The sequence below is a fragment of the Trichoplusia ni genome, chromosome 16, assembly GCF_003590095.1.
Source record: "Trichoplusia ni isolate ovarian cell line Hi5 chromosome 16, tn1, whole genome shotgun sequence".
In the NCBI taxonomy this organism is placed as follows: Eukaryota; Metazoa; Arthropoda; class Insecta; order Lepidoptera; family Noctuidae; genus Trichoplusia; species Trichoplusia ni.
The window spans coordinates 3,951,224-3,970,972 of record NC_039493.1 but is presented as its reverse complement, the minus strand read 5'-3'; the positions used below and the strand labels follow the sequence as shown (position 1 = coordinate 3,970,972).

Sequence of the window (19,749 nt, the reverse complement as noted above, 5' to 3'; positions counted from 1 at the left end):
CAATTAAATAGTAAAACTTCATATTTTGAAAATTATGGCTGAATACTATATTAAATACTTTTAATATTACAGCATAGCCTTTAAATAAATAATTTACTTGCACACTGCAAAGCAAACTAAAATAGTCTCATACATCGAAGTATGCTCATTATAATGCCATTTACGGTGTAAAAATATAAATAAATAATTTCAGTATAAATTGCGCCTTGAGTTATTAACGTAACGTGAAAATTTCTCATTATTACATCGTATAAATATCTAAAACTAGGAATTGAGTTTATATATAAATAATAGTATTGTTTGGTTTCGTACTACAACTAAGTTATCTGTTTATAAATATACTAGAATTACGTATAAGGAGCTTTTCATAGTTCTTATAAAAAGGCTTTCCACTCATGACACAACCAGTTGATAAATTATATTTTGTAAAAAAAAGTGTGACCATAACAATTGTCTTAATAGACAGCCAAATTGCATTTTCAATAATATTACAAGTAGAACAATCGTTGAAAGCAGAAAGCCTCAATCCAATTTCATTTACGATAGGTAAAATGAACAAGATGGCGTCATCTTTTTTATAATTTATAATCTAACTGCAATTAAAATATAAACAAAGTTAAATTCGATTTTACCTTGACGTTACGATGGTGGGAGAGTGTCTAAATGCCGACAAATAAATAAATAATAATTATAAACTAAAATAAATAAATAACTTAAATCTAAATAAGTTCCATTTGTTATTATTTACATTAAAATATTCGTGGAGACTTCGAACATTTTGCATAGATTATAAATAATGCGATTTTAAATAAATTTAATAAATAAACGTTTAAATGCAGATATGCAGTCATTTTGATAAAGAACCTAACGACCTTATTCTAAAATAATTTCATTTCTACATTTAAGTAATTTAATGCAGATAGTGTAGAAACCTATCTTTTTACAGATTGCTTCTCCAAACATTCTATAGAATTTAATCGAATGAAAATAATATTTTCTACATCTACCATTGAACAAAAAGAATTTACATGAAAGTAAATTAAACTATTGCAAATAATTCAATAATATTATGTCGTACAAAACTCCATTTTTTTCTACATAAAAGCCAATTTGAAATACAAATCGATTTTATCTCTAAAATTCTGTATTTCCCTTTTCAAACCATCGCACCACTGCATCCGAATTAACAGTACTGTATGGGAACTTTCAACCAAACCAAATTAGCGGTTTTAAAAATAAATGCATTTAATTATGCTACGAATAACAGTGTAAGCTTTTTGTTCATATTACATAGCGTTGACAAACGTAGGTATCTCTAAAAGAAGATGAACCTTTTTTATGATTTTTTTTTCATAGTTGTGTCCTAATTGTTTAACTACGGCTTGTTTTCAAGCAAAAACTTAAGTTTCTAATACAAATTCTATTAATCAATTCGATAGTTTTGCTCCGTAGTGTATTATAAAATCTGTTATAAGTAGCACACAATCTAAAACCGCTATGGAATCCAGCCTTATTATGAAACCCTATATTGTTCGGTGTACTATAGATTATTGACGGAGATAATTTGGTTGATCCAGCCGATGAAGGAGGAGACCTTGACGTAGACGCCGGGCACATCCTGTCGCCCGCAGCCGAAGCCCCACGACACCAGCCCCACCAGCTCGTAGAAGCCATCGTCCTGGCAGACTAGGGGACCACCGCCGTCGCCCTAGAAGAATGGTGAAACATTGGTAAAGAGAGACAGCAATTGAAAAAAGCGGTGTTCTGTGCATACTTCCTAACACCTAACACCTAAAAAATACCACTCTCGCATTATGGAATTTCATCCTTGTGTGGCAAGACAACCAGACTCAGGACAAGCATTCGTGGATCACACAAACGCCTGTCCCACTAGGAAATCGAACTCGTTACATATCGCGTGTAGTGGGTTTGGCGTGGTGACCTCAACGGGCTCAACCACTCGACTATCCCTCAGGTTTTATTAATAGTAGTTTCATTCTGGCCAGGTTACGAATGCCGTAATAAACCACTTCTTTAAGAAACCATCAACTGCTTCCATCACTTTACCAATAATTGATAATCAATATTTATACTCATAGAGGCTAGCACAGGACCGTAGAAATGTGTGTGTGCTGTGGATAATGATGATGATGATTTGTATTTACTTGGCAGGCATCGTTCCCGGGCTCCCCGCCCGCGCAGAAGGAGCTGGCGGGCAGGATGAAGATCTTCTCCGTGACCGCGTTGACCTTGCGAATGCACTCCGCGTCACTCACGATTGGCAGCTCTGCCTCGCGCACGCGCAGGGGGATCGGACCCGCTGTAAGAGTAACATGATTCGTTAAACTTTGAAAAGGTTTAAAAACCCTATCGAAATTGTAGTAATATCATCACACATAATGTCAGCTTGGCATCATCTAGTGCTGAGAACCTATAGGTATCCCCACTTTTCTTCCACTTTTTGCTATCCAAAATATCTTAGAGCAGATTAATCACCATAGTTCTATTTATCGTAAAACTGCAAGAACAGATTTGAGAATGATCTTCTTGAGAAACTTGCTTTTGTGATCAGGAAAGTAGGGTAGTTGTAGTTTCAGCTCAGTGTCGAAACACGCGAAGTCCGAAATCTCGACCAACATGAAGAAAATACTTAAAATTGCCAGAATGTTTTATTACTATGTTCAAAACTCACTTTCTCCCATATATCCGTAGCCGGTGACGGTGCACCTCTTGCCAGCCGCGTGGCTCACTCCTCGCGCCGGCAGACACACCAAGCAGACGCCTGATGGATAAAATAACATGGTTAATCTTAGCTAAAGATCGAGAATCGAGTGTTTTAACTGCTTTCATTGAATGCTTGTGAGGTCTTAGATCGATACTTAGATAGAATATTCTTCATTGCACACCACATAAGTACAGAATTGGGTACAAATAAATAGTTACATGGTGCCACAATGGGCGGTCTTTTCACTAAAAGCGAGCTTCAACAGATGACCTTTGGATAGACTAGATTCTGAAGAAGCAATATGCTATTTCAAGTTTAGGGTGAGTAAAAAAAAAATAAGTTGATGGGTTTCTGAATAAGGGTTCTAATAGCTATCGTGAGGTATAGTTTAACATTAGTTATGAGCACGTTCGCAGTCAAAATACTTACATAACTGAAATAAACTACTCAAATCCTATATTTGTATAGAACCAACCTTCTTTGAGCTCTGCCTTTCCATGCAGCTTGAGCAGCGCTATATCGTTGTCCAGGGTCTGGCTGTTGTGGTTGTGGTGTATGTAGGTGGTGGCCACGCGCAGTGTCTGCGCTCCGGGCGAGCCGTACTTGCGCGTTAGGTCGTGGTCTCCGACACGCACGTAGATAGCGTCACCAGACCGAACGATACTGGAAGTGGAAAATAAGGTATAGGTGGCATGACTATTTTTTGGCTGGTGGTTATGAGACAAATTTAAATTTTGTCGGAAATTTCAAGAACACCAGAAGCGTTATCTTAATGTAGTATTGTTTTCTGTCAGCACTGATCTGATGGCAACTCTTTTAAAAATTAGCTCAGCTCACACACTGTAAATAAGCTCATCAGCTTAATTACAGTGTCTCCTTACTTGGTACAAGTTTTTGTTATACGATACTGCTAGCTACTAATTACTCCATTAATGAGTACAACATTTTTGATTTTATTTTCCAAAAAACTGTTTTCTATCAATTACGGGTGTCTTTTTTGCGATACCCATGCTACTAAGCACTCGTGTGTTAGTTACACGTGTGTTATGAGATCCTCAGGATAGTCTAAACTTCTTACGTTCATCGTTGGCTTAGCCTTTTTCCAAACCACAATTTCCATCATACAAACTGGGTACTAACTTAGTGACACAGTGCGCGGCGGTGAGCACCCACTGCGTCCCGATGAGCGCGGCCCCGCACAGGTACTGGTTGAGCGAGTTGATGAGCGCCACCTGCCAGCACCACTCGCCGCGCTCGCCGTCCTCGCCGCCCATCACGCGGCCCAGGCGCCGGGACGACTGGCCCGAGGTGCCTGGCAATGGGAAGGAGAAATGTCACTCTACACCAATATTTCATGAAACACATAATTGGTTACCAACAGCCAACATGCTTGCGTGGCCACTAGAATAGTTTAACCAAAAGTTTGTTATCAGGCCGTTTTACAGTTCTTCGATATAATTTTTTTACAATTGTATGTGTGTTGAGGAAGAAATAAAAATAATCATGGAACCATGGAATAAACATGAATATCGATCAAAATTCAATTTATTCAGATGGGTTAGGACAGAATTATGTATTTCGTATATCAGACCATTGCTAGTGTAAAACTATTTGAAACACTTACCTTTGACTCCGCACACGTATTTGTTGTATTTCTCTGTCGATGATAATGTCGTTCCATAGCTCGGCTCGTAGGGCGCTGGAAGTGACAAAAATGTTTGATTTTGAAAAATCGACTAGCACATACTAACTCCACTATTAGGTTACGCGACCATCGGACTGCCGAGTCAAATCAAATCAGAATATGTATGTCCTTATACATAGCAATTCTCATTGGCTATAAATGGTGAAGGAGAATGGGAAAATATAGTAACAAAACGAAACACACCGGAGAATTTTTAAGGATGTGCAAAAACACCAAGTTTGAGACCAAGAGGAAGAGAAGTAGCACCAAAATAATTGGAATACCGCAATTACTTATTGTGTGAGACCACACGCTGATTGCTTCATTGGAGTAAACCAAGCTTGATTAAAACCAACCCCACCATAAACATATGTGGTCTCCATACGTACACATGACATCCTTACCGACAGGCGTGGTGTGCGTGTAGGCCAGCGCGGTGGTGTAGTGCTGGTAGCTGGAGGCGGGCTGCGGCAGCGGCAGCGGCGCGGTGTCGTTGCCCGCCTTGCCGCCCACCACCTCCAGCACCTTGGACTTGGGCGCGCAGCACTGGGTGCCCGCCTTCTTGCATTTGAAAACGTCCGTCATTTCCGCGTTACCTAAAACCAGAATCATTTTAATACTCATTAAAAAGTGGGTCCTGGCTGTTATTCATCTGGCTGTTATGCATCTTTGATCGTCAGTCGATACGGGAAGAAGCAAGAAAGTCTGACAACCTGTGTTATTATGGTGTATCGTGCTGTGAAGAGGTCAGATAGGCAGGCGCTCCTTGTAAAACGCTCCTATTTTTTAGTTGTATCCGGTTAGACTGAAGCAAACCCTAACATATGTAGTTGGGAAGGCTAGAATGGTGTCTGGTTTATTTTTTGAACCATCGTGATGAACACAATGGGTAGGATTAAATTATAAGAAGCTGTTATCCTGCATAATTCTGGACAGAAAACAAGTTCTAAATATTTCGCCAGTAGTTCTATATAGTTCAGCAATCAGCTGAACTAGCAGATAAAATTGTAATTACATCTACAAGTTCAGCTGACTGCTGGTACTGACACACCAATAAATCACTCCTATATATTATGCTTTATTTATTTTTAAACGGTATGTAGTACCAAATAGACATTACATAATTGTATAGTTACTTACGGAAACAAGTGAAGGAGAGCAGAGACACGATGCAGGAGCCGGGGCAGTCGGGGCGCGGGTCTGGTGGCGCCGGCGTGGTGGTGGTGGTGGTGGTCGTGGTGGTCGGCCGCCGGGTCGTGCGGGGTGGTATCCTGGAGGCAAATGTGGAATTTGAGTGTCAGAGTAATCGGCAGAAGTCGGTAGCTAAAATCCTTTCGCAGTCATTGGGAGCTCCTATATAACACTGGTTGGTGGTATTAAGATATTAAGCTAATAATAATTATCTATATTTTTTAAAATTCAATTTTATCCTAAAGTATACTTTTTCAAACAAAACTTATATTTTTAACTTAGCCTACTGTTGGCAAAGCCCTCCAAGTTATAAAAAAAAAATATAAATGCGAAAATATGTGATGTCAATAAAATTTGATGGATGAGGCGAGGCACCTTGGATTACACATAGGTAATTTTTCCGACTTTGTTAAAGGTTGATGTTTTAATGACATTCAGACGCGAGCAACAGCTAGTTACATTACATAATACAAAAGTACCTAAATATTCATGATGACTGTTGATTCGAGTTATAAATGACACGTACCTAGTGTTATCACAGCACGCGAGCCCCTCGCTGTTGCAGGTGGTGCGGTGGATGATGACGCCGGGGGGACACACCGGCTTCAGGAACGTGGGCATGCAGTACCCGGGGCACCGCGGTAGCGGGGCCTGAAGGTACGAAAACAGGTTCATTGTTAGGACCAAAGTATTGTACGAGTAAGCACACGTTTTCACATAGCCAACGTTTATTTGTTAAAAGCACGTTTAGCCTAGAGCAATTTTGGATTCATTATTGTTGTTTTGGACAATAATTTGCATTGCCTTCATTTCAAAATTGTTTGCAATAAGTAGTCTTTTATCGTTTATAAAAAAAAATAGTTTTGAAACCCATCCGTCAGTCAATATGCTGTATCACATGAACCATGATAGCTTGACACTTTAAATTTAAGAGATCATATTTTATCTCAATTGCTGCATAACTATAACATATAACAAAAATAAATATCAAGATAAGCCAATGTTTGGTACCGTCAGAAAATTGAGCGTTTGCTGATTTGCTTTTTCTTAAATTTCGATTGGTCAATATTTAGCAAATCTGCTTTTTTCAAGCCAATTTTCGATTAACGTTGTACCAGAAGTTCCTTACATATCCTTACATACATACCGGTGTGGTGGGTCTGGGCGTGGTAGTGGGTTCGTACATCTTCTCAGTGGCGCAGCAGGTCCCGTCGTTGGGACAGAAGGCGTCCTTGTCCTGGTTGTCGCAGAAGAGCGCCAGGATACCGTTAGTGCACTCCCCTCGGCACTTGTGACCGGGACGACGCTTCGGCGGAGGCGCTGGAGTTGTAGTCAGCTGCAGAAAATAATATTTAGACAGGTTAATAAAGAGGTTTAAACATATTTCGTAATTTTATAAAGGGCAAAAGAGTTAAGTAACCACTTTAGTTTCATTAGGTTCAAACAGCGCAAATAAAAGCGATCAGGCAGAATACCACAACGCGATGTGTTGCGTGTTTAATAACCGTATCAAACAAGCATTATTCAAACTTATAAGTTAATGTTCTTAGTCCAGGTTTTCCTTAAATAGATATGATTCCAAAGTTTCCAAAAACTTTTGCCGCGCAAGGATCTATTCGGAACAGGCGTTCAATTCTGATATCTTTAAGCATTCTATCTTTCCCTATTAATATAATAGTTACCGTAGTAGGAGGCCTCTTCGTGGAGTACTTCTTTTCATTCGGCACGACCAGGTCTGGAGGCGGGCGGTCTCCGTACACGTCTCTCGAGACACAGCACAGGCGGCCCTTCACACACAGGTCCGGCGAGTTGAGGTACGCCTCGCAGTACTGCGAGAGGCGCGCTTCTACACATACTCCCGGACACGCTATGTTACCTGGAAATTGTTATAAACAGGATTATGTCGGTCCTTAGATTTGGAGTCGATTGAATATGTTGATTATAAATGTAACTGAACTGAAGAAGTCCTATAAATCAAATACACATTAACGAAGACCTAAGTCGAGTTTAAAAATGTTTCTTTAAATTATTGTAGATTTACTTATATTTAAACTTTCGCGTTGCATAATTATATTAACATATTCGCGTTAATCCTCGTACTCTCCTATGTTAATATTGTAGATTTAATTATAAATGAATGTCTTATCCCCATACATACTTCAAACAACTCATATGTAACGTCCTATTTGCCCCACATAAATTTGATTTGAGTCGGAGTAGAATTATGACTACTATGAGAATTTATTATAGTTTTGATTGATCTTTTAAGATTTTTTTAGCAATTTAAACGATAACTACGTTAAAGAGTCTATTCCTAATAGTTAATAGGGTGTACCTAACAATTACCACTGTTTTTGTACTGGTCTTGCGGCGGCAGCGTCGTGGGGTCCTCGTAGTCGTAGTCCGAGACTGTCGTGACGCGCGTCGGCCGCGGCCGGGGGGTCGTGATCAGGGTCTCGTTATCTGGAAATATTGGATGATAGTTATAATAATTTTATAATAAGTTTCGTGAGGATTATTCCTTATTAAACGATGGAACAGTTTACTAACGCGCATTTATCGGGATGGATGGAACCATTTGGGCAATCCCGATAAATAGGAGTGATTAAACCGTTGCGTCTTCTGATAAAAATGATTGTGTTCAAGTATGACTTCATAAAATGAAGAACATGCATTGGACTGTTAACTTTTGCTTACAAAATTTACATTTTAAATATTGTAAACACAATCATTTTAAATCTAGCCCTTAGATGATAGAGACTTTGCCGAGAATTTAGAGTTACTTGTTCAGTTTTACTTCAAGTTTGAAGAGAATATATTTATTCATAGAATTTTCCTAAAAATAATCTCATTTACTGTAAAAATATGTTAAGTGGTGACATAAACTTTCAGCAAAGGGAAATCTTCTAAATCTTTTGAGTAAGTTTTTTTAATGATTTTCGTTTGAGTAGTAGGTACTCGCTTAACTAAATCTTCCCACGTAACGAACTCCCAAATGTATCCTTAACTTACACCTGTTCTTAATTTCCTAATTATAATCTAATCGCTTCTTACCCGCAGTCTCTTCCGCGCAGCACTTCATGTTGGGGCTGGGGCACTCCACCTCCTCTAGCACCTCGTTACACAGCTTCGAGGCGAACACGTGCATGCACGTGCCGGGACAGTTCTTCACATCCATCTGCGTGTCCAGCGACTCCAATAGACCTGGAATAGTGATTGATGATGTATATAAGTAATATAAGTAGTTGGAGTATGCAGACCAGTAGATATTGGTTACTTTTGGCCGATTTACCGAATGAATGTCAGCAGTCAGTTTAAGTCAGAAAATACGCAAACTAAATTTAAAAATACAGACTTGTTTAACCTTTGATTGAACTACAATCAAAAAAGATAATTTACTGAAAACAGAGCTACTTATCGAAGTATTTTTTTTAACCATTCACAATTTTAGAAGATTCAAACCTCAAGGAAGTTAAATATTCAGTGCTTTAAAATTTTAAAACCTAGTTTATAGCAAAATTTTAAATTGAATGGTATTACAACAGTTAGAACCTCTGAATTACGTAATCTTTGACACTTTTTCAACGAATTTTTAACATCCGTTTCATAAACAAAAACTTACAACTAAAAATACATATGAACAGGAAAACGATTGTATATTGACTGTCGTAAAAGAATAAATATACTGTTAATAATATATACATACAGAATGATTCAAATTTTGTGAAAGTTAAACTACAAACAAATGTCATAATACAACAACTGTTTCTTACAAAACATTTGTACATTCAAAATTTCTTTACATTTAAAAATAAAAGACACTTTCTCGAAAGTTAAAAATGTTATGGTATCTTGTATTTACATTGTAAATACATTTTTAATTGAGCAATAACCGAAAAACTTTTGGTCCTGTTTCCTTGATTATAACATCCTCTCTTTTCTATATCTTCTCAACCAAGTTAAAATATAATATACATTACTTATAAACTATTATCCGTTTTCCTCACTCTATTTCTATTTCAGCTTACTGAAAACAATAAAGTACTAAAATAATATTTGATTGATTTGGTAAAAATGTTATCCGAATTGAGATCCTCCTCTTTAGGAAGTCGGTTCAAAATAACGACTCGAAATGAGGTTTTATTTCAAGTGGACCTTTTTCGAAATGTTAATAAAACAAGCGTCCAAAGAAACACAATAAATATGCCAAAAAATAATGTTTACCGGCCAAAATACCGCATAACTTAACACTTTATTAGCTAGTAGTAAGTAAGACAGAAACCTGCGCAGGCGCCGCGCGCGTGTCTAGAATAAGGACATAAGTAACGGGCGCGGGTCCTGCCATCTTTGTTAGGCTGCCATCATTAAGGACGATGACCCCAATTTAATATCGTTTAACTATTAAGTGGTGCGGCCTTGAAGATTTATCGTGGGTCATATTAGGAACATTAAATTGAGTTGTGGGTCAAATGAGGCCATTAAATTTGATGTTTGTGAGGTTTTGTTGAATGTAGGATTACAGTTCCTTGTCGTATTTATTAGTATTAGTGTATTTATATAAAGATTGTATACGTGTATGAATGATGTGTCTCATGTCAGAGCTCTATCCTTCCATGTTTCTTCATCTTTTTTTAGTTTTTCTTGTTTGTTACCGTACGGAACACTATACGGAATCAAATACTCCAGTCCAATCCAAAAATACGCTCATAGATGTATAATGTCAGTACAAGATTTAATCAAAATTTACATTTTACATTATCTATATTACATCTATTAAAAAGTACTTCAAACTCTTATCCTATCGTATCTCAATCGTGGCGTCCTAATAGTGGCGCGGTGGCATTCCATCACTCCCATGGTGCTCTAAGCCGCGGTGCCGTTAGCCCCTCCCGGCCGGCGGATGGGTGACCGCCCCCCCCCCGTCACCCGCCTGCCACCCCGCATCACCCGCGGCTCGACCTCACGCCACTGACACAGAATTAGTCGGAGCCAAATGAAAGGAAAACAGCCGACGACATCAGTTGTAAGCGGGAGCGGTTATATTGGAATTATTTAATTAGTTGAGTGTGGAGCGGCGCTTTGAAGGCTTTTGTGGATACCGTATTATAATTTTTATTGATATACACTATTTACGGTAGTCTTTTTTCTAATGCACCTACTTAAAATATCTAAATTATTCCACATAAAGTTGAATATGCGTGAGCCATAAAATGTCATATAAATTCCAAATAATTAACGTTTATTTGTTCCAAGAAAACTAAACTGCATAAACATTATAATAAACTATTTCGTTAGCAACTCCTTCCGGAATTCCCCAGCGCTCCTTAACACATTTCTCTCATGTATTGCGTCTCTTTCACCGTTACCCGATGACCTAATGCGCGGGAGGTGAAATCGACCGCAAGCGCCGAAAACGAAAGTACATGCGTGCGCGCACGGTGACCGCGCGCGGCCGGCGCGAGCGATGCGGCCGAGCGCGGGCCTGAAGGGCGGGTGACTTGATAACTGTCTGATAGATATAAAACTGTCAAACTGTTTCAATCTTCTTTATTTTGTAGGTTAATGGGGGAAGGGAAATTATGAAGAAGAGTGATGTCAATTGCCATTAATAGTAACTCTTTATATGAGACTAGCTGTTGCCCGCGACTTCGTCCGCGTGGTTAGAACATATAAGTTATGATTTTTTCTTCGCTCCTATTAGTCGCAACGTGATGGCCTAAAACCTTCCTCGATGATTCCTATTCAACACAAAAAAAAAAATTCAAGTTGAACCAGTATTCCTGAGATCAGCGCGTTCAAACAAACAAACGAACTCTTGAGCTTTATATATTAGTATAGATGAACGATTTATTTGTAATTTTGTATAAGAAGTGCATTCGATAAATCTATCAAGGGTAAGAATCGATTTTTGAATATTATCTGTCTCTGATTGTTATGTGATTAAGTAGAGTCTTATTATGTATTGAATAGTAGAAGGTTGGTTAAGTTTTATAATATGCAACAATTTCTAATAAAGCTATAAACATGTCGGTAAGGAATTCCGTAGGATCATGTAATTGTTTTTGTAGGATTATGAGAATTATTGGGATCCAGGTATTTCATTAATGATGTAGGTGTTTAGTTACGGATTTAATTACGTCAAAAGTTTTCTACAATGTAAAGACTTTGTTTTAATAGTTTGCTCTTTTTGCTGCCCATCCTCACAGTCAAGTGTTAACAATGATAGGTACGTATGAATATGACAAATAATAATAATGCATGAAAGTGATTTATATGTCACTTTCATACATTACTTATAATATAACAACTATAACATAACAATTATAAAATTAGCTCGCTATAAATATCTTAAATCGCTATTTATAAATCCAAGAAAATTAGTCTCAAAATGAAATGTTGCGGAAAACGGATAAGTGAATTAATAAGTATATGTATTAACGTAGGCGAACTTCCTAATATATTGAAGAGGGCCAAGGCCATCTGAATATTAATCTCTCAACATAACGGAACGAACTACATCTGACTAAAATGGTCTAAAACTTGTTTAATCATGTTGACAGGACGTTAGTAGGAAACTTGTATTTAGAACTACAGATAAAATAGATTATGAGACATTTTTTTTGCTGCTTTTTTTCAGATGGTGACAAAGAGTGCAAAAATTGACCCAAAAAATAAACTAAAGCTAGTCAAATACTTCCTTTGAAATAAAAATAAACTGTCCGGCTAAAGATAATATAATTGAGATTTCTTTGTATTTGGCATTGCTTTTTTAAATAAGTGATTATGTTATTCAGCATTCGTATGGTTTTAATAACGACTCCCACAGTAACAAAATTGAATCCTTTTATCGCAACACCGACAAACACAAAATAATCTGTCGCAACGACATAGTCACCCAGACTCAGAATAAGCGTTAGAGGATCACATAAACCCGTGCATAACACGCGGACCGAACCTTCAACACGTCGTACACAATGTGTTTGACGTGATAACCAGTCGGCTATCTGTGCAGTTCAGACAACTGGCAGAAAACATTTGGCATCAATAAAGTTGTATCGCGTTGCATGTAACAGATTTCATCTGATGCTATAGTGTGGTCACGTTTGAGTAACTGTATCAGGGTCTGAGTAAGACCAGGGTCAAAACCTTCAAGGTAAAGTGTATGGTTGATGGTAAAATGAATGGTCAAAAGTATCTATCACACTGAAAAATGGGTGAAAACCATCGCATCTTTAAAATGATTCTTTTAAAGATGTAGGACCTTTCCCCAGCCGTGGCACTACAGGGCAGGTTTTAAACACATTTTTGATGAAACAATTTGTTCATAATCACTTACTTAAATTAGCTTAAGTTGCACACTCTTCAGTTTTTATAACTAAAACGGTAAACAATTAAGCCATACATGACAAATGATTACCGTGACAGCGTTCTCACGAAACACAAAAACGGTTGTGTTACAATTAACTTAGAAAAACTATTTTAATAACGTAAACAAAGGATGAATGTCTCACTGCTCCTAAACTGTAATGTTAATTTAATGTAATAACGTTGTTAACAGGGTTCGATAAGAAAAAAAATTTTCAGCCACAAGCAAGATAAGCCAGATATATAAATACATGTTTCCATAATTCATCACAATTCAACAACTCTTTAAAAAGTGTTGTTGAATTGTGCAATTGTAAATTAAAATATGGCAACAATTAAGATAAAAGAAACAAAAATTTACTAATTAAATTTAAAAAGCAATAGAATTTAAAAAAGTCTAGTAAATAAACATTCAATCGCCGCAATTAAAATTGTAACTAAATTCATGTGAACAATTTGCAACACGAGTTTTCATTAGCAAAATGCTGCATAGTATCTCCAACGACAGGCCAGAGCAAGATCTAATGATACAGTTGTTTGAGTAACAGATGCAAATGTACTAAACCAGTATGTTAGCATTATTCAATCAGGTAACCAGCAAATTACTTTAACCGATAACTATTTAATAATCAATAGCTCAGCGTCGAGGCTTTCTATCGGGTCGTTGACCGCGCGAAAGTCGCAGCCGCGGCTATGATACAACGCTGTGACTCCATCGGACGAGACGAGACATTATTTGACGTTTTGCAAACATATTTACAAAAAAAATATAGTATTTTTTTCAATTTGAACATTTTTCCGAACAAAAGACATCAACGCGCGTACCCAAATTTACGATTTGAGTAAATTGTATAACGAAGTTACTGAAATTGTAAACATATTTATCAATATACAAAAGCGTCTCGTTGACACTTCTCGTAACCCAAAGGCTGGCTTTTACCTCGCTCAGAGGATTAGCATTGCCATTCAACGTGGCAATGCTGCCAGCCTTTTGGGCACACTCCCAGCCGGCAGCGATGCCGATGAATTTTTTGATGCTTTGATTTAATTATTTTTTGTTTTTTAACTTGTAAATATTTAACTCTGTAAAATTGTAATTAATCTTAGTAAATATTGAATAAAGATATACAAAACAAAAATGCTTATACATACTTTGTACTGTAACAAGCAGTAAAGTTAAATAAAACTAGAACATTCCGGAACTTACTGTAAATGAAACTTAACATTACACCTGTGTAAACACACACAGGCCACGTAGCCGCGTTCCTATAGCCTCCGAGAGCCTGTTTTACATATTAATTCACTTTCAGTAAGCGTGTCGCATGTGATGTTTTCACCGAGTTTCAGAATTGGACGCGAAATAATAATTACATATGAGACTAATAACATGCCTTGGATAGTTGACTGCTACAGTGCATACGATAATGTGCTATGATTGTGGAATTATGAAACGGATTTTTTATGATGTGTATGCGTGTGAAATGAAATGAAATTACTTTTATTCTGCAAATACAATAGACGTTATCACTTTTTACATGTCATTTTTTAACCTAGCTGGAGTCGACATTTCCTAGCTGGCTACCTTGAGAAGACGTCGAAACAAACTCAGGGGTCATCGCCTCTTTTAAAGTCCAGACAAAGTAGTTTAGTGTTATTGTTACGTTAAACTTAGAGAACGTTAAAAAAGTATATTTTCATTAACATGTAAACATAAGTTAATGTATGAACGTAACGAATATTAAATATTGTCAATGAGATTGCCGGCGTCAGCGCGTCTGCTGGACTTTCATATTTCCTCTGTCCATTCATGTTCAATGACTTAAATTTCAACATTAATTTTATTCTTAAAATAGTCAAATCAAAGGTTAAACAAATATAGTAGCCATGTAACTCAAACTAGAAACAATATTGATAACTTTCGCACATTTTGTAGTCTGCATTGCTTTTAGATTTTTCGTTGTGACTAAAAACAGTGATGATTTTGTTTTGCTTGTTTTAAAATATCTTTATTACTAGTTAAACAATTAAACTAACAATATATAATAAATCCAATCAATAACTTCATCACTGAATATATAACGAAGTGAAATGTCACCTCGCATGCGCGTGCGCAGCCCGCGCGTGAATCATGCGCTGACACATATTATATGTCAAATGTATGATACACTAACGAGAGAGGCTTTCTTTTTTACTGTCCAGAGGTTACGAAATAGATGGGTGTGCATGTTGAATATTTCCGGTAGTTTTAGTCATAGGCATATTCATTTTATCGATATTGTTTCTGCGAAATTATGGAGACTGTTAGATGTAAAACTTGTTTTACATATAATTGACGGCAAATAATAAGGAAATATGGTGATTTTAAACTTAAATAAGCAACAAAATTACCTACCCCTACACTTTAACTTGTCATTTTAAATAATGTGGTACGAAAATAATTATTAGTAGATCAAAGATAGTAAGTGTAATCAAAAAAATCACAAATTTCAATTAAACCCCAATTAAATTGAACTTGATAAAACATGAAACGCGTTGATGTCTTTTGTACGGAGGAACGCAACTGGCTCAAGAATGCGATAAACCTAGTAACATGGTTAGTTCTGCCGAAACTGTAATCAAATGTTACGACTTAGTTATTATAGTGCGAACAAAACTACTGTAACTATAACTATTATGGTTTTGTGCTACAAAATAACAAGTGACAACAACTTTGTATTTGCAGAAAAAAATATATGTTTGTTGACCGCAACAAGTGCTCGGAACTTCATTTCTTGAGACAAACATTTATTTGAACACAAAAAAATATTTTTATAAGTGTATATGTGCACAATAAATATGTGTTTTGTGTTTACCTTGAAGCAAAACCTTAGGTTAATCTTGCTACAAAGATAAATTTAAAGAAAAAATCTATTAAATATTCTGATATCTCCACTGATTGCCTAAGATTGAATCAACACCTCTTAAGGTTTAATATAAACATTTACATATTTATTATTTCTTATCTAAAACGATCAGATCACATTCCCCACATCTCTATCTACGTAGAGCAACTCTACAAATCTCCGCTATCAGTGATAAGGTGCGTGTAACCGGCGCACGCGCACCGTTAGCGCCCCATATACCACGCGGCGCGCGCTCTACACATACACCAGAACAAACATCTTGCTACTATGTATGTTTTTACTCATCGATTATATTACAATATCGATTGCTCGGATAAAGGAGTGGTATAACTCCACCACCACCACCAAACCCATCACCACTTTAAGTGTCATGATTTGGATTACAAAAAGCATTTTTAATCCCATATGGGATCATATGGGATTTAAAACAAATGCATTTTCTAAGTCTAGGTGTCTTTGTATATGTGATTGGAATGTCTGAGAACAACTCGTGCCCGCATGGATTAAATGCCTAAGTGGGCGCATCGTCAAAAAAAATAATATTAATATTCCTTCAATCCCGTTTCAAGTTCCCGCTGACTGAGTTTTTTTGGATGGACTAGCTGCCTAGGCCTGGCCTAGTAGTATAAGTAAACTGGATTTTATTGATGACAGGTTGTAATTTTAGTAATGTCATGAAGACCTAATTCTAGTAATTAAAAAAGTAAAAGGTTTTCTTTCAATGTCTTCAAAAGAACAATTCTTAAAAAATACGTTGTTTTTATCGTTGTTTTCATATTTCCTCTTAATAATAACGCAACTGGAAGCCTCTTGACTAATAAGAAGCCTTTCTTAGAAGCGATTAGTTAAACTTTCCGTTTCCGTTTCAATAAAATAAGGATGTTCTCTATTTGTACCGACGAACACGATTCTAAGAATTTGAAGCAACAATATTTATAAGAACTGCTTTAAATTGTAACATGGCTTAGATTTTTTTCAGAACCTTGTTGTTAAATAAACTGTTCAATTTAGTTCATGTTTACGAAAACAATGACAAAGTTCTGAATATATTGGTTAGATAAATGTTAAAACTTATATATCTTTGCAGTCATCCCGGGCCTACGTGTAGTAAAGTATTGCTTCACCGGAGTATTCAATAAACGTATCCGTTTTAGTTCCTTTAAAACGTGATAATTGTGACGTAATTACAATGTATACTCTGGATTGACTATGTCTGCTCTCTCATAGAGCGAGGGTGTGTGATCACATTTTAGATTGGAGTTGTCAACAAGGCCTCTACATGTGAGACTTTTGTTAGCTTGTACGCCACGGGTCTCTTCTAATTATTGAATACATAGTCATGTTCATATTCTTCATTGCCCATCCACAATGTAAGATAAGATGGTAATACAATTATGATGGAAGCAATCGTGGACCCTGATGGGCACAGCAAATGGTAAGTACAAATTCTAATACAATCTATTTTGATCTGTAGCATTTTTTATTGTAATTTACCAATATCAGTTTTGGTTAGTTAAAGGGAAAATCAGTATATTACAATGTAAGCAATCAATTCGAAAAATATAGTGAAATAGTAACAAATGAATAATGAGGTCCTTTTAGAGTAATGAATTTACTTCACCAATTATAATATCATCTTCCCATAGACTTTCCCCTACCGGGTACAGGCCTTTTCCTATGTAATACATTCGGAACCCAGGTTTGACTGTATCCATTGCAATAAACTAAAAATCATGATAAACGAACAGTATTTCACATTTTATGTCGCCTCCAGTTCGGATAATATTCTCACTACAATCTCCAGTTTCTTGACCATTTTATGAGAGTTATGTAAATGACGAATCGGATTACTTCAGCTATCGTGCACTATTGAGGTTTCCTAAACATTCATGAACGTTTGTTTATAAGTTACGGCGGCGATTCGGGACTGTCATGCTATGGAATCGTATCGGTATAGGCGAAGACGAGTTTCTCTATAAAATAGATTAGTTACACCTACCTAAATGTGGAAGATTTGTGACGAGAGCTGTCTACCTCTACAAATAATTTGGAATCCTCACCATGACCTAGTATAGACCACCATGACCACGACCACTCTACCAAGGCTGATCCGAGAAGAATGAATGTGAAAGACCTGTTCCCTACACCATTGCTATGTTGGTACAGAACGAATAAAGCTGTGACATAACAATTTATCACAGCAATACTATTAAAATTAAAATATTTAGTGTGTACTTAACTTACATGCGTGCATGTGTTAACATATTTAGTCACGCTATATTATCGTATGCCTGACTAATTGTGTGATTTATTAGTAAGTGGCTCACGAAAGTTATTATAGACACAGAAAATTATGAATGTCAATGATCTACTATTATCACCGTAAGATTTTAATGAGGTGTTTTTGGTGGTAACTGTTTAGGATAGAGGCCTACAGTTGCGCACTCCTGGAAAGGCATTAGTGGTATTTTATTTAATGAGCCTTCTCCTACGCTATGTAAGAAAACATTTGATTAGGATTTTACATAGAAATAGATAATCAGACGAATTTAAAGATTGCCGTGAGAAATTTTCTCAGTGATTACGCAGGTCTTCTGCATCTAGTGACATATTAGCTTCCAAAAATTCTTTCATAAATGTTCTGTTTCGTTTTCTAAACGCTAGAATGTGCCCCGGATGTAAACTAAGAAAGTGGAGGCGAGTGTGTGCAGAGTGGAGCGTGGCCGCGGCCCGCGCTGCCCACCCCACACTAGCCGAGCGTGAAGATACCACTAAACTGCGCTACTTCGAAAGTTAACGTCTAGACACACTCAGTAATTAGCATAAAAACACAGATTTCAGAAATGACTACCCAATTTCCATCTGCATAAACATTCAAAAAAACTAACTATGCACGCATCGAACAGATAATTAAAAAAAAAAAAAAAAAATATTTAAAAATTGTTTAATAGAAACCAGTTACTTTTAATATTTTCACGATAGTTAACAAGCGACCGATAGTTTTGGAAAGTCCGAATACAGACGTTCGTATACCGTTATTCTTGTTGAATTATATTTCTATTCAAACGAACGGCGAACAGTTTCCGTCGAAGAATGTATCTTTGATGCATGATAGAAAACAGTACGACGAGAAACTAGAAAATGTTTCTAGAACGAGGCAGGTCAACAGGCACTTAGGACAGATCGGACATAGACTGGAGGAGTTCCAGAAATGTGACCTGGATATTGTGTATTAGTGTCGGTCTTACCGGTGAGTAGGGAGCTCATGAAGGACTCCTGCGCTGCGGCGTGGGGCGCCAGGAGCGCTAGGGCCAGCATGGCCACACTGAGGCGCGCCACTGTCATGGTCACTGCAACTGTCACTGGCCGGAGGCACTGTCTCGCATGGCGCGTCCGCTCCACGTCTCGCGCGCGCGCGCACTGCCCTCCCACACCACCAACGTGTTTGGGTGCGTAAGCGGTGCTCAACGAACAAGTGCTGGAGACGTGTCACTTGGTTTCATGCATCTGAATACGTCTCGGAGGACCAGAGTCTTTAGGCTGGGTCTATTTCATGAAATTCGTGCTTTCTTTAAATGCTACTGACATTTTTGGGAAAAGTTTGCAGTAACCTGAATCTGTGGAAGCTTCGGATATGCAAAAAGAAAATTACCTCATGGTATCCAATTAAAGATCCTAAAGGGAAAATAGGTTTAGGTCGACCTTTTTGCATAGTTCATAGGCACTTTTATCTCTCTCAAAAAAACAAAAAAAACCGAAGAGAATATTAGTTCAATCGCTTTGAACAAACATACAGAAACGTACGACCAGAAATAAAAAAGTAGGTAAAATACTATAAATAAAAACGCAACAGTCTGCACTTACACGATCTTTGTTGCAGT

The 19,749-nt window shown here is 37.1% G+C and overlaps 1 protein-coding gene across 1 annotated transcript; it reads right to left on the bottom strand.

The window, feature by feature from the left end:
- Positions 1-1,271: 1,271 nt before the first annotated feature.
- LOC113501833 (protein masquerade) lies at positions 1,272-19,452 on the bottom strand. The gene is made up of 14 exons (XM_026883115.1): positions 19,117-19,452; positions 8,655-8,804; positions 7,947-8,063; positions 7,283-7,476; positions 6,748-6,936; positions 6,127-6,251; positions 5,550-5,680; positions 4,814-5,005; positions 4,350-4,424; positions 3,866-4,037; positions 3,201-3,388; positions 2,693-2,782; positions 2,166-2,320; positions 1,272-1,708 (listed from the first exon to the last, which is right to left on the bottom strand). Exons 1-14 carry the CDS (start codon positions 19,211-19,213, stop codon positions 1,541-1,543), a joined length of 2,043 nt encoding a protein of 680 aa, XP_026738916.1. The 5' UTR covers positions 19,214-19,452; the 3' UTR covers positions 1,272-1,540.
- Between the last annotated feature and the right edge of the window lie 297 nt (positions 19,453-19,749).